Raw genomic sequence first — 16,494 nt, 5'->3', positions numbered from 1 at the left:
GTGCCTCTTTGCACAACCTACACCTTGGGTCTTGTCTGGTGTGGTATATCTGGGCCTCAATGGCTCTGGTGCTCAGGGCCTGCTCCTGAGCAGCCAGGATGAGTGCCTCTGTGCTGTCCTTCAGGCCAGCCCTCTCTAGCCACTGATAGGACTTCTTCTATATATATATATATATATATATATATATATATATACACTGTATATAATTGACACATCCATAGCTGCTTACAAGAATTACTGATGTGCACGTATGTGAAAAAACATATAGTACGTATATCAAAATGCTAGCTGTCTTTCTCTGTCTGGCGCAACGCTTGAGTGGTACCCTTGAACACAAGCCTGAACTATATGCGTGCGTTTGTCTGCTTCTGGAGAACTAGTCTGGCAGAGGGAGTATATGTGATGAATGCTAATGCCACATCTCGCTTCTCATTCACGCCACTCGCACTTAGCCATTCCACATCAAAAGCTTGTTTCATCCCCCGAATAAACGGGAATAAAGGATTTTGTAAATACGAAAAAAGGCTTCAGAGTCAAACTTGTCTTTGTTTGGCATTCTGCACAAATGTCATGCAGTTCGATACATGAACCGGAATTTCTGCCCCTTTAATGACCTGTATAATCTTAAAATGCAGGGGAAATGCTCGGTAAAATAACTTGACTTCTTCGAAGATAACGTCAAATCCACATGCAGTGCACAAGAACTAGTCTGCAATAACTAGTCTGTAAAGACTCGGGATTTGAAAACGTAAGGTCACACTTCGAGTCCTGCTGTGGACCAATGCAACGGAAAATGCTAGCGTGACTACTTTTGAGTTGCCCTTTAGCGAAGCACTAACACCAAACCCCAACATCTGAAGTAGTGCTCTCCAGTTTGTCTGCCATTTATATACAATTCTTATATTCATTTGAAGAGGCAGAATTCACTTTCGTTAAAGCAATTCAAGGCAACATTTGGGGTCTTGCGTGAGGATTTATGGCTTCATCCGACCAGAAGTTTGGTTTTGTTCACATGAATGGCTGGATAGTTTTTATGCTGCTACAACACTTCCTCATGGCTGAGCCTGCATTGCTATGCTGGCAGTGTCGCCTTCGGGCTTTACCTTCACTTGCGGTGCTCCAATATAAAGTTGAATCGCCATGCATTCGACCACAAGTTCAACAAAGATATGCAAAGCCTGATGTGCAAAAAAACTTGCGTTAGATGATGCTGAACCTATCAAGCTGTGTGTGGAGGTCAGGGATGAAAACTGATGGAAATCGCTGATGGAAAGTGGTAAAAACTGCTGCCTAGTTTTCATACAACAGCTGGAACGTTAGCAGCATCCCGCTCGAGCTGATACCAGTCGACTTTAGAGAGAAAGCAGACTACACCCTGGAGTGGTCGCCAGTCAAGCACAGGGCACATAGAGAGACAAACAACCATTCACTTTTACATTCACACCAGTTCTGGGGGAACTGGACACATATTGCTTGCACTAAAGTCAAGTGAATGTATCACAACAGCATCAGTGACCATCTTTGTTTCGCCGCTTGCTCCTGTTGACACATCCATCCATCTTCTAATCGTCTTAGACACACAAGGGTCGTGGGTGTGCTGGAGCCTATCCCAGCTGTCTTCGGACACGAGGCAGGGGACACCCTGAACTGGTTGCCAGCCAATCACAGGGCACACATTCGCGCGAACAACCATTCGCGCTCACAATCACACCTAGGGACGATTTCGAGTGTTTCATTCACCTGTCATGCATGTTTTTGGAATGTGGGAGGAAACCAGAATACCCGGAGAAAAGCCACGCAGGCACGGGGAAAGCATGCAAACTCCACACAGGGAGGCCAAAGCCGGAATCGAACCCTGCACCTGTGCACCGAGGCGGACGTGCTAACCACTTGGTCACCGTGCCGCCCACCTGTTGACATTTCTTATCTATCTATCTATCTATCTATCTATCTATATCTATATATATATATATGTGTGTTTTTTTTGTTTTGTTTTTTACTGTATCGAAGTGCAACATACTCAACTCTACGCAGTTATATTTCCACCACAATTTGAGCCCCTCTACAAAAATATCGAAAGAAAGAAAACTTCACCAATGCACAGTCAGACTGCACTTGGCACGAGGCTTATGCTGGCCATAAAAACAGGGCGCAGGATCTTCAAAATTCAGCATGACATTTGTCTGTAGTTCTCAACAGTTCTCAGTCCATGCGAGTTTTCAACAATCATTTATAAGGATGTATAATATTTTTTAGAGTCAAATCTAGAATTTCACTCTACAGGGACTTTAGTTGTATTTGTAGACCAGTTGCAAAAAAACAACTGCTGTTTGTCCATTGTCTGAACAAGGTTGTGTCTTGCTTGCACCACATTTGAACCACACCCCACTGCTGCCACCTCTGTCTCCTTAAATAAATGAGTTATTGAGATTAAATACCTGCATTGTCACTAATCCAGCTGCCTCATTACATTAGCTGTCCTTAACTGTCATTGTGGGTAACACAGGCTCTTATTCTATTGGGGGCAGCATGGCTCAGTGCTAGAGTGATCGTTTCCCAACCTTGAGGTTGGCGGTTCGATCCCTATATAAGTGACAGCCCATTTACAGCCTATTCATTCGAGCCAACATCACATTTGATGTGCTCCACCCATGCAGACAATTGCAAGCATATCGTCTTTAACTTGTATGCCCGTAAAACCAACAGAGACTCTGCAGCATGCGTGTATCAAAGAGATTCGAAGTGCAAAATTGTTTGTTCAAGTCAACACCGGCGCAGGTTGCGGCCGAGCTGCCGCAGATGTGATTCAATGTGACACTGTTATATTTTTACACTCCCAGCAGGCAAACACTGACTAAAACAAAGCTGTGTGTTTTTTTTTTTTTAACAGTGTAAAATCTTTTTTGGGGGTAAAAAAAACAAATCACACACCCCACAGCTATTTGTGTCAGTTGCTGATCTTCCGGGAGATGATGAGGAAGTAGAAGTTGAAACTGCCACTGCCATGCGCTAACCTGTTCACTGTGGGCTGTTGGTTGCTACTTTAAGATGATCTCTCTGTCAATTCATACACACCCATTATTTAAACATTAGCCGGCCCATTCACACACACACACACGCACACATACACACACTCATACACACTCATAATGTAAACATGTCGCGCTCTTTACTCAGGACTCAAAAGGTAAACTTCTGCCTGTCCAATCACATATTGTAGACACAATTGTATGCTCAATCAGCCTTCCATTGTCCCCTCCCACCGCGTCTGTCAAGTACGTCAGCGACGGGTTGCTCTTCACCTGATGTTGCTGTGTCACTTGATAAGACGAGTACATGGACGACCTCTGGCTGTCCCTTTTCCCATCATCCCTCTTCCTCTCATCAGGCTCCGCCAAGCAGTCGCCCTTCACTTCAGCTTTCTCTCTCTCTCTCTCTCTCTCTTTCGTTCTTTGGATCACTCGTCTCCTCATCTCTATTTCTTTCTTCCTGCCTGCCCTCATTGTTCGTCTTCATTATCAAATGCTGCCACAATGTCCCCTGCTGTGCCAACCCAGATTATTTATAGCCAATGAGAGGCCGTCGGTGGCACCCATGTTGAGAGGAGAGGCCAAGGCGGTTACTTGCGCTGCTCACACTTTTTACTACAACGCAAGCAAAGACACACAAAGCAAAGCTGCTTTCCCGCAACACTTACTTGTCTTTCAGACATGACGTAGAGGTGAGCTCGGTCCAGCGAGAATGCCATATCTCGGAGAATTGGGCTGCTGTCCTTCATGATCGACACCGTCTCGTACTGGACGCCGCCGTGCGGAGGGCCGTCGATGCGAATCTGAGGAGGAAGACGGAGCCGAGCGTTAAGGACAGGGACGACCGTTGTCGCTTTGCTTGAAATTTGTTGATCAATTCAATTCCCGTTTTGACATAGAACATCAGTAGGTGAATTTTTGTGTGTACACAGTATATTAGTGATTGTCACTTGGACAACGTTGACAAAAAAAAAAAAAATCAAATAAATACTGATTAGTTGCTCTAAAGTCCTAAAAATCTGAGGGATTCTTGTGAAGACACACCCAACAACAATATCTGGAATTGGACCTGTATTATGGTGCTGTCAGTACAAAAGTGAAAATAAAAGTCCCCTTTTCACTCCACGACTGACGTTATCTTACGCTGCTGCCGTGTCTAAGCTTTTCCAGAGTCTCACATTTGCTTCAATGGTCCTTTTTCCTGCTGCCTTTACTTAATACGGAAGACCTTGTTTTCCCACCACTGATGTAGTTTCTCAGCCTGTCTTGTTCTGTCTGCTGTGTACAATATGGTCGATTTTTTTGTGGTTTAAAGTAAAGTAAACTGACCACAACACACCGTGGCTACGTAGAACTGAGTCAAGCTTGTAGGATGCGAGGGAAAAATAAAGATTTTTCATCAACTATCTTCATTCATCCATCATTAGTAAATTAGTTACAAGAAAGGGTGTTCCTTCTTTCATAGAGGAACAGATGATAGACGATAATCTGATTCTGACAAGAAACATCTCCAAATCTTGTTTGCTCGCACCATCGACATTAACAAATAATCAAACCGTATTCCTCATTTTATTTCTACAGAGGCCATGTTTGTAAGAAACACAAACATCTTTTTTTTCTGGTTGATTGCACTGATGAGAAGAATATTTGCAAGTGCCATGATATGTTTAATCCACTTAATTAGTACTCCACTGTCAAAAGCCCAACATGCGTCAACACAAGCCAAGTAAAAGCTTCTGGATTGTGTTTCGTATGTGTGTGTCTGGGTGTGTGTGTGTGCTCTTAGAATGTGCTCTCGTCTGTTGTTGCAAAAGTGAAACTAAAGATTGCAAAGGGTGGGGGAACTGTCTCCATCTGCAGAGTCTGTCAACGGTCTTTAAATCTTTTCGAGAAAGAGCATGGGGAGTGGAGGGGAGGGCAGTTTTATGCTTGGTGCGCATTCACTTTTTGTTTTACTGATTTACTCTCAGGGAGGAGGTGACTGGCTGACCCCTGCGATGCAAGATGGGGTTACCACTAAATTATTAGCTGATATTATTAGGCCTTTGAGAAACCTTAGCTCTGTTTATCTTCCGTCGGCCTGATGGATGATGGGCTCCCCCAATAAAATTTGGAACCAGGGGCTAAGTTACCACAAAAACAGTGGGAAAAGCCACGTCATATAAATTCCCCCCTCTTGGACCCACGTAACCTAATGCCAGCGCAGTTCCCAAACTAGTTGGATGAATGTAAATCTGAAAGGTCATCACAAGGTTACCAATGCATCAGCGATGTCTCGCGATGTGAAATTTGCCCCTCCCCCCCTCGATGCGAAAGCTGATGGCTCCATCATTCGCCGATGACCGTCAGCATACCTTCACCCCAACGTTCATCCATCTATTCAGACGCTGACAGCATCAGAAAGCAGGCCGACACTCAATAAAGCATCACAGAGGGGTAAGTCAAGGTTGTAAGTCAGTCAAGAGAATATGTAGCGATAAGGTGGGACGGTGCTGTTGTGTTTGCAAAAATGGTATCCAATAGCTTAATGGCCATTTCCAAAAGCTGATGAGTGGCTCACATGATGAAAAGTGCCATCATGTTGGAAATAAAAATGACACATAGAAGAATAAGACACACACCCAAAAGTGAAACTTCATGGGAAGGAAGGAGACATTGAATTTTGAGACAAATTATAAGAAAGATACATTTATTTTCACCGATAATGCAATCATTATGGGAAGCATCCACCAGAATCATCACGGCAGCATTTTAAAACCATTTTCAAATATAGGGCGCATCGCATTATAAGGCACAATGAATAGAAGCTACAATAGTGGCCGCAGCTGCGTTATGCATCTACTAAATAGTGCTATGCTAAAGGGAATACAATACAATACAGCTTTATTCAATACAGCTTTCACAACCGCTGAAGCTGTAACAAAGCGCTTTACAGAACATTTAAAATACTACGTCCAAAAAGTCAGAATATTGATCCATATATAAGGCGCATCGGATTATAATGCACACTGACAGCTTTTGAAAAAATTGAATGCTCTTAGCTGCGCCTTATGGTGCGGAAGATACGGTGAATATTTTTTCTTACGCTTTTTGTCTGGGTCTAGTCTTCCAGACTCCTGACACTTACCTTATTCATACTGTTATATCTAGCCTTAAGTTTATTATTTATGGAATCCTAATGTGAATAAAATGAGAGAGAAGGAAGGCTTTCAGACACCTCTGGACTGTTGCGGTACCTTGCCTGGCCTTGTTACATTCAAAAACCCACATCCCGTTGCTATTCATAATACCGCCCTGATCTTTTATAGTTGCTGTAAGTTATGGAAAGAATGTTTCATTCACACAGACACGCCAATGGCCGAAGAAGTACACACGAGAAAGGCGTATTTGTAGCATGTGAAGGCGTTCTGCGGGATCACCTCTGAGTGGGCGACACAGGCATGCAAGGGGAAAATGGAAACGGAGGAACCAATGTTTAACGGACCATTGGACCAAAAATAATTCAGTGCAAAACGCACTCTTAACCACACCACCTACCATCTTGTACCTGTGTAAGTAAATCTGGTGCCGCCACCCCCCCCAAAAAAACTTCCATTAGCTACACGTTGCAGCCACTTCAAACCATTTCCTGTCCGCCCCATTAGGCTTTATTTTACACACTGGGTGTCAAGGTTGTTTTTTCTTTTTCTGCAGTGCAGCCCCTTTGCTTTTCGAGAACACAACCCTAAAGAGCCACCCAACGTGTTCCGTGGTGAGTCCCCCATGATCCTCATAGCCCAGTGCAGTTGCCAGTCTTACAGAGCACTAGAAACTCTAAAAGGACATAAAACATCATGTTTCTCCTCTATTGACCACAGCGACTGTGAGATGACTTTTGATTGGATTCCTCGCTTGCCGCACGACAAGAATTTTAATCAAGTGTTAGGTGAAGTGAGCTGACTCACATCCAAAGCAGTCAGACTATTGCGTATTTAGGCAAACCGTTACTGTTGTTAACAGCTGTGAAGCTCCCGTTACACTTAAAACATATCCGTTGCCCAATTCGAGGTTCCATTGAGCAATATTGTGATGACGCCGATCACTGTGACATATTCAGTCGTATGCGGGACAAGAAGTGGTGCGATGGGACGGGCAGCAGGAAAGGCATGGCAGCAGCATCAGAGGCACCCTCCTTGTGGCTACGGGCGCCAGAGCCAGAGGGGTGCTTTTGATTCGAGCATGTAAGCACCACGCAAAAGCTGTTTGAAGGTTGACCAAATTCCAATTCAGAGTGGCCTTCTCTCACTTCCCATTTCCGCTCCCTCTCCCTTTGCCCGTTTTGAACAGCGAGCCAGACCGTGAATCCCTCCCCCCCACCGTGTGAAGCAATTTGCTGAGTGGAAAGCAGTAAATAAAAGCAAAAGTAGCGGTGCCTCCAAATGCGTGTCTGAATTTTGCTTTGTGGAGGTTGCCATTCACAGATAAAAAAGAAAATAACTTGCGGCAAGCAAATGTATTGCGCTTATTCAAATGGAAATCATAGCGCAGAAGATCTGAGCCTCAGATTGAGCATTCTAAGAATTTTCTTATTACTTATGATAAAGTGGTGATTCGTTTTCGGAATGCTTGGCTGATGTTGCAGCTTGACTGAGCAGACACTCTCGTTTGTAAAGAATATTTCTGCTTTAAGAAGCACAGATGCTCAGGATTACCTTCAGCGATGTTTTCTCTTCAGATTTAGAAAAGTCTATTTTCTCACCTTGGCCTGGAGGGAGGTTCGCGTTTATGCATGCGGATGCTGGTGGACACGGGTGGTTGCCAACAACAACACAGCCATTTGAAGGAGACAAGTACTAGGCCACCGGGTTTTCGCGACTCAAGCAGATTGTAAGCCGCAAAGGGTTGACCTCAACCAAATAACAATATAGAAGACATTTAACACTGACATCTCACACCGGGAAGCTAGTCAAGCAAAGATAGAAAAACAAAAACCGACAATTTGCTCTGGAATTGTACAGATGGTACAAAGTATACTGCCTACAGTGGAACCTTTTTTGCTTTTACTTTTTTGTGAATATGACAAAGACCATGGAAAGACAAACTTAACTTTGACAGAAATGATCTAAATGGTCGAAATGCAGCCACCTTTACACTTTTTATGTGTCCACTGCGTTGAAGGGAACATTGAACAATTAACCCACCAGAGGGTGCTGCTCGAAATGCTAAATTGGATCCAAAAACAAAGAAGAGTAACATTTCACAAGGGGACTAAATCAAAGCTTGTGATGCTCTGTGAGGCCATGAAACACTGCAATCGTGTATATATGTTTTGCACTATACGATTATCTGTTTCAGGAAGTACTCCTATGTTTGGTCCAAATTGTAATTCCAAGGTTTGAATATTATTACAGACCATAAACCCAAAATAAGGATGGAGGGGTCTTTAAGTATCCATATGGTATTCTAAAGCATAAATAAGTACTCAAACTAAGAGTTTTGGAAGTTTTCATTTCAGTTTCAAAGACTGTTGAAAATTATTTGTTTCTACGTCATAAAGGTTTTATGATGCTGCCAGTCATAATTTCCAATGGCAAACATTGATTCTAAATTCAAGTAAAGCGGATTGTATTCTATCGTTTTGTTCTGTTGTTGCATGTTAGGATCTGGATATGAAAGATTCCCATTGACACGTCTGGCAGCAACAGTATCTACTGCATCTGCGCTAATCCAGTCCAGCCATCTTGGGTGTCAAAGTGAGAGACATTCTCCTTGCCTCGCCAATCCCACGCACTGGATTATACTCTGTAAAAGAACACTGTGCCACCTTTTCTTTCTTTTGCTCTCAATGTACGGACACCTGACACTTGTAGTTTCCCAAAGAAGAGGCTTAGCTGAGGAACATATCTCGTTTTGAAAGTCGAGTGATATCTTGAAACTTGTGAAGGACACAAGTCAGAAGGATTTGACGGTGCTGACAATAACTATTTTACCGAGCAATTCCAGCCAATTTAACAGAAGAAATTGCGTTGAGCCTGAGTAACAGACATTGAATGGGACACCGACAGGAGGTTGACAGGTGACGAGTCTGTGTATGTATGTATGTATGTGTGTGTGTGTGTGTGTGTGTGTGTGTGTGTGTGTGTGTGTGTGTGTGTGTATATATATATATATATATATATATATATATATATATATAGTATAATGAGCTCAAGTGTGTATGGACTTGGCTCCAGATGGTTTGGCTTGAGTCTATGGAAACCCAACGTCGACCCGATTTAAAACAACAGACAAAAATTATCTCACAGTTTGTTTTACACCTCAGCTATGCATGAAGTGGACTTTTTCAACTGGAGGGTCAGTGGTTAAACTGCAGTGACTTTTGTGTGCGTGTGTGTGTGCGCTCGTGTGACCATGCCACTGAAGGTTTGCATCAAACTGTGAGGGGGAGCTGGTAGGCAACTTGTCAGTTCGCCCTACTGGGAGCTACAAACAGTGACAGATGACAGCGTGTTGTATGGGTACTGATTTCACCTTTGACTTCAACTATCACAGGCACCTTGGGCCGTATATTATTTAACATCTGTTATGGAGTTCATGCTTAGGGAAAGTTCGAGAAACTTCCCATGGTAAAATGAACCTAAATTAAATATTTATGGAGTTTTAAACTTATACAATATCTGGACCATAAATGGAAAGGATTTGTCTTATATATACAGTATATGTATATATATATATATATATATATACTGTATATGTTATCGCATCTCGCCCATCTCCGCTTTGTTCCAGTAGCCCATTTTTCATCAAGGTGCTCTGGTTCCCCAGCACCTGACGCAGACCTTGTTTGGCCGGGCGACGTCTGAGCCGACATCGAGATGGAGGACGGACACCACCCGAGGGGTGAGACGAGGAATTTTTTATATAATACACAGTATAAACTAACATTCCTGCATGGGTTAGAACGTACATTTTTTGGACATACTGTATATGCTCCGCTACACTAAATATATACATAAAAAAATATCAATTTTTAAAATTTTAAATATAACGGGGGGACTGTACCAAGTGGCCCACAGACTGGCAGTTGGGGACTCCTGACATCAATCATCGAGGGTTATGGTGCACATTAGACGTTTTGATATTCTTTCGTATGACGTCACGCATTTTTTGACGTACACAGAATTGATAAGTTGAATCATTAGGCGAGCAAAGAAAAACCCCTCGGAACACTTTCTCGGAACTGGTTCTTAAAAAAAAAAGAAATGGTTTTCAATTTCCATGGCAAGAGATAGATGACCACAGCGCATTCCGTAGAGATCGTCTGGTGTCATTGTTATACCAAAGATTTTTCTTCATTCCTAAACTGAACCACACAAAAATGGTGTAACAAACGAAACTATGAAGCCATCTGATCCCATTCAGAAAAAAAAAATCATACTCGGAATGCAGAAGCATGAAAAGTTAACTCGCGTAGCATCTAATAAGATGGCAGGATCTGATAGTTACATTGTAGCGAGCAAACCCCGATCTCTATCGACAGACCCAAACATGCCTTTGCATGTAGCTCTTGTATTTCTTGACTTCAGGTGGACTAAAGTACAGACTACGGCTGCTTCTTGTGTGTATTTCTTTCTCTTTCCTTCACAGTGAAGTCTCGCTCCGTCTCGATAACGCATCTAATCCATCACCGCTGTCAGGTTGAAGAATTTATGTGTCAGTGGGGAGAATGCCGTGTAGAATTGGCCGTGTGTGCTGTGTGGGATGGCTCGCACCAGCGCAGCGTTTCTGTAGTACAAGATACGATCCCATAAGTCATACTGTTGTTAGCCTGATTCTCATCGGCGAGGCTTTTACGTGGTGATACAAAGAAGAAACATGGTGTGGAGAGAGCAAAGGCGGTCAAGGGGGACTAAAAGTCCAACATCGATTTGACCTTTTATTTGTGCCTATCTTTAATATTTTCTTTCACGCCTTAAAAAATATTAAATTTGCAGATAAAGAAGACACATTTGTAATATGTGTGAGACAAAATGTTAATGCATGCTCTCATGGAAACTTGAGATTTTTTTTGATGTTTGATGTCTCGGGTTGAGAATGCTTGACAAAGGAATAATGACAAAAGGTTAGAGGAAGAACGATCATCGATGAAGGCAGTGAGCACGTGTACTATTTAATATTTAAAGCTGTACCCTCAGGTAGCTATCGTGACCATTTTGTGTGTAACATGTACCAGAAACACTTCACTTCTAGCTTTGTCAGACCCCAACAATCATAAGACATCAAAAGAGAACAGTGAATAATGGACCACAGATGAGGCACATCCAAAAATGCCCCAATTGTGTCAATAACAAAGTTCTTGAAATGAACTAAATGAATTAAAGAAAAAAAAATTCAAAATGGAAGCTAAAATTGACAAAAACATCACCGTCAACAAAATGCAATAAAAATAAGAGGTAAAAAAAACCCAACTAACTGAAACAACATTTTGTGTTGACAAAACTAATAAAAACGAAACAACAAATATAGCGCAACGTAACGTAATTTGCTCATCAGTCCGGTCACTAGCCCCATAAATAGCGGCTGTCCACTACAAAGCTAAATTAAATCTGTTTCAAAAAAAAACTAAAACTAATCAAAAACCAACACATCAGCTCTAATACGAAATACAACAAACTGAATTTGAAAAAAGTCAGAATGAAATAAAGACTATCGATAATGAAAAATCCCAAACTCTAATAACCCCTGGTCCATCTGAAGGAGGGTTGCAATTTGTCTTGGTCTGAATCAACACTGAGGTGCATTTCTCTTCTTAACAAATTCCAATGCCACTACATCTACTGAAATGACCTTTGGTCAATACCGAGTAATTACTTCATATTTTTGGCCAGGCACCATAAAGCTTATTGATTTGCCTCCGAGCTTTACGCACAAAGTCTTTAACCCACTTTACATCTTCGCTCATGAATGCCAGATTGGAAGACAAGGACTCCGTAGGCAAGTAATCACGTGATGGTCTTTCACTTTGTCTATTGATTTCCGTCAGAATCGGAACACATCAGCTTAAAAGGTTAAATGTAGTTTTTTAATATCGTACAGTATATTTCATTCGATTAAGTACGGAAAAGGGCTTTAACGGTGTCCTCCACAAACTAAGGCCGTTTATAGTCAGGGGTCATGTGATTGTCAGTTCTCAGGCGGTCGTAGGATGATCAGATGGTTTTCTAGCAAAACAACAATTTCAAGATTCGCCCGTTGAAGGGTTGACGCATTATGAGTTGGCGTTGCAGGTCATGACACAAATGATAAGAAAAGCGCATTATGTTTATGTTGCAAATAGAAGTATATTTTGATTGATTACGAAATGTGCATTACCTGCGAGACTTAAAGGAACATTGCTAATTTGAAAGAGCATAAACAAGTGCAGTGTGCTGGAATTTTGAAACAACATTGTGAAAAGTATGTGGTACCGGGTTTGATTCCACTTCCTGTGTGGAGTTTGCATGATCACCCTGTGCCTGTGTGGGTTTTCTCCGGGTGCTCCGGTTTCCTCCCACATTCCAAAAACATGCGTGTCAGGTTAATGGAACACTTTAAATTGTCCCTAAGTGGGAGTGTGTGCACGAATGGTTGTTCGCCTACGTGTGCCCTGCGATTGATTTTATCCACTCAGCTTTCAAAAAAAAAAAAAAAAAAAGAATCAGCCGATTAATCAGTTATCGTCATCGATTAATTCAAGACCTTACACTGCACAAAAGTGTTGATGTGAATGATTGCTTGTCTATATCCCACTGTTGACCAGCAGCCAGTCCGGGTTCTATCCCTCCTCTCTTTTAAAGTTAGTAGGGACAGGCTCCATCTTTGTGTGAAAACAAATGAATAATTGACGTCAGCATGATATCAAGATCAAAATAATAAACTGATTTGAGGATTCACCCCCACAGGACAGCAGGACAAAGGGGTCTTAAAGCTGCAAGTTATGAGACAACCATTCAACCATGTTATTATCCAAGCCGCCTGCGCAAACATCCTTTGGAACAAAGTCTCACCAAGGTTTGACAAGGAGCCATCTACGTACATCATGTCCATAAGCCATTCAATTCCATTTGAGTGCTGTAATGTTGCTGTCGCTGCCGTAACTTACAACCTAAAACATGATTACATCAGCACTTTCTGCCTCATCACACCCCCCCACCCCCCACCCCCTGAGTCGAAAGCAGAGACCACAGAGGCCATGTTTGGATGAGATCAGGCCTGAATACTGGTAAGCCCAAATACAGACATTACAGCACAGCAGCAGAAGAATGAGGCACCACGTGAGGTCTATATTTAGCTCGAAACACCTACCAGAGGGCCATGCGCTCGTGATGGGCGCGGGCCAAGGAGGTCCACGGGGAGGGAAAATGGATGGATAGTCTTCCTCTTTAGTACTCAGTAGTGTCTGCATGGCGACTCTATATATAGAATACTGAATGTCAACACATGACACCGCAATCTGGTTGTAATATCCATTCCAGGAGAGGGGTTACATGAATAACTTTCAAATAATTTTACATGTCACTCCTAATATGAATCACTTCAGTCATAATATAACATTGGAACGGCAGAGTCAATTCTTTTGTTTTTGTTGGTTTCAGATCGAAAGATGAATATGAGAGCAAAGTTCAGAATTCCAGATTTCATTTCCTAGTATTTGAATCTAGATGTGTTCAACAACCCGGGATGGAGCACTTTTGGTTTTGAAGCCACACACTTTTCAAGTAAGAATTTTTTTTTGGAACAGACATTATTAAATGCAACGAAGAACATTGAATCATTGGTAGCATAAACCTTTCACTTACAATAACTGCACACAGGATACTCACACACATATTTCTAACAGGCTTTTCCAGGCCCTTACTGCAGCCTCTTTCGGTTTTCGCTTATTTCTGGGGGTATCGCTCATCAATCTCCACTTCAGGAGTTGAAATGCATGCTCTCTTGGGTTATGGTCTGGTGTTTGAATTGGTTAGTTTCTGACCCTTCACATCCCTTTCAACACCTCTCCAACAGAGTTGGACATCCTTTGCATGTGCCAGAGTGATACAAGGTCCAAACCAGCCGACCTGCCCAGAAAAAAAGTACTGTAACCATATTGTCGCCATACCTGTCTGATCCTGAATAGCGTTTCATATCGTGGTTGATGTCACTATTAAGAAACAATTCCCATGGATGAGGAGCAGCGGTTGATTAACGTTCGATGGCTCGGAGGCTTTCGACGGCCAATGATGTCTTCATCAAGGCTGCATTAAATTAATGTAGGTCACCTCACGGAAGCGCATATGTCCTCTATATGCCTCCCTCCCTAGAAAGATCAAAGGATGCGGATGGCAAAAGCATGGCTGCGAGAAATATGGATAGCCAGGGAGAAACAATATACCTCTTCATTGCAGAATGTAAAAAAGAAAAAAAAAGCCATTGGTTTTGTGAATGTCTGGAGCCATTCTCCTACTCTTACTATCAATGAGTTATGAGTTTCTGCAGAGAATTTTGTTGGCTTCTGAGTCTTGACGATGGAAAAAAATGAAATAATCACAGGAATGAATCAATTAGGGACGAGACCTTTTAGTTCCCCTTGAATTTTAATCGTTTGGACAGTTCAGATTTTGGAAATGCATGAAAGGCGCGTAAAACACAAATGATGCCTGCACTCTCCTTGTAGCACACAGTAGCGCTCCACAGATGGTGAGGACACAACCTTTTGCCTCCCCCCGTAAGAAATCGACCAGCCTTTGATAAACCCAATGAGACTGGGATTAAGAAAGCAACACTGGTGATCGTCTCACCTAGTTAACCAGCAGAAGCACAGTAAGAGGGGACAAGAGAGTGGAATGAACTGCAGGGGGCCCGGGGTTATCCCATCAGACCTTTGCAAGGCCACGATTGGAGGGAAGGATGTATTGTCTGTCTCATGCTTTGAGACTAACCCTTCCGGTTGTCATGGCAACCCATACCAATATGATCAGCGGGGAACCAACTGAAAATGGGCATCACGAGATTGAGTGGTATTCTTTTGATAGGCAGACAGACAGAGATGAGAGACGTCTTAAAACAACCAAGTGCGGTACTTTGATACTTTGATGACCTTTGTTCGTGGAAGTCACACATGTGGTGCTATTTTTGCGGAATGTGTGATTCACTGTAAAACATCCCAACCAAAACGGAGTTGGACTTATCGAACAAACACAGCAAATCACATTAGCGGAATTGAGTGAAAAGTAATATGTTAGAATGGATGATTCGTCAATTTTACATGTATCCCATTACTAGAAATCTAACAAATTATGAGCATTTGAAAGACTGACAACCGAAAAATAACCCAACTTTTCAAAAGCATTATTTCCCAATGATATGGACACACAACTAACCATAAAATTGTCAACAACAAGGGATGCTGGGTACCACTTTTTTCAGATTGATTCAGTACGAGTACAGTATTCATTTGAGTATACTCATCAATCCCTAGTACTGATACCATGATGACATTTGATATATAAAATTTCATTTCACACAGTGATAAAAAAAAGACCTTGCTTTCTGACGCAGACGAAGATTTGCCGACGTGTAAAATTGACTCACTATAACACCAACGACTGCCAAGGAGGACCGACTTAATATCAGATTTAGTTTTTTTCTTTCAGGCTAGTATCGGCAGCCTCCACCAGTATCCAATATATTAAAATAAGAGTGGTATCGGCTCAATAACGATACCTGGTATCAATACGCACCCATCCCTCTCAACAATATCAATAAACCCCAACGAATAGAGGCCAGGACATTTTCCTCTTAAGCATCACGGATATTCATAAGTGTCATACATTTTTTTAATGATCTCATAATCGATTCACAATAGAGCAGTACACAATGTGGACAGATGATGAGCATACAAAGCCACTGATTGCGTTGAATAAAGAGTGTGCACGTCAGTGTGCGAGTTGGCTACTCTATGAATCTCCTCTAAAGCTTTTTAAAATTGCTCAACAAACTTGCGCCAGAATTTAATGCCAGACTCTCTCTGGCAGGAATAGAGCGAAACGGTTAAAGTATGCTAATTTGGTGGCACTAAATACACTGCTTTGAATGTCAAAACCACACGCGCACATGCACACACGCACACACACACACACACACACACACACACACACACACACACACACACACACACACACACACACACACAGTCTGCCTTGGGCAATGAACCACAAATATAGACTCACACAGACTCACAAACACAGGTGGTGCACATGTGCAATGCACAAACCTGGCCTTTGTACAAGGACAGCAGGAAGAAAATAGACAAATGGATCACAGCCACTTCATAAAATCAATAAGTGAATCAACAAATGACATTTGCAACAAAGTGGCGTTATCAAAGCGGATCAGGGTCAGTTTAAAAGAGACGAGCAGCGAGCGGGATGCAGCCCAACATGAACAAATGCAGAATATAAAG

The 16,494-nt window shown here is 42.3% G+C and overlaps 1 protein-coding gene across 1 annotated transcript in view; it reads right to left on the bottom strand.

The window, feature by feature from the left end:
* The window catches only part of plxna2 (plexin A2), a 189,303-nt gene that overhangs the window by 101,074 nt on the left and 71,735 nt on the right, over positions 1-16,494 (bottom strand). Inside the window, exon 4 of the mRNA XM_086105377.1 lies at positions 3,698-3,832. Coding sequence (XP_085961503.1) covers positions 3,698-3,832 — 135 coding nt within the window. The remainder of the gene's footprint in view (positions 1-3,697; positions 3,833-16,494) is intronic.

This window comes from Hippocampus guttulatus, chromosome 1, assembly GCF_054856545.1.
Source record: "Hippocampus guttulatus isolate MCC_2025c chromosome 1, RoL_Hgut_1.0, whole genome shotgun sequence".
Lineage (NCBI taxonomy): Eukaryota > Metazoa > Chordata > Actinopteri > Syngnathiformes > Syngnathidae > Hippocampus > Hippocampus guttulatus.
Note: the sequence above shows the minus strand (reverse complement) of the source record. Positions and strands in the feature narration are given on the sequence as shown.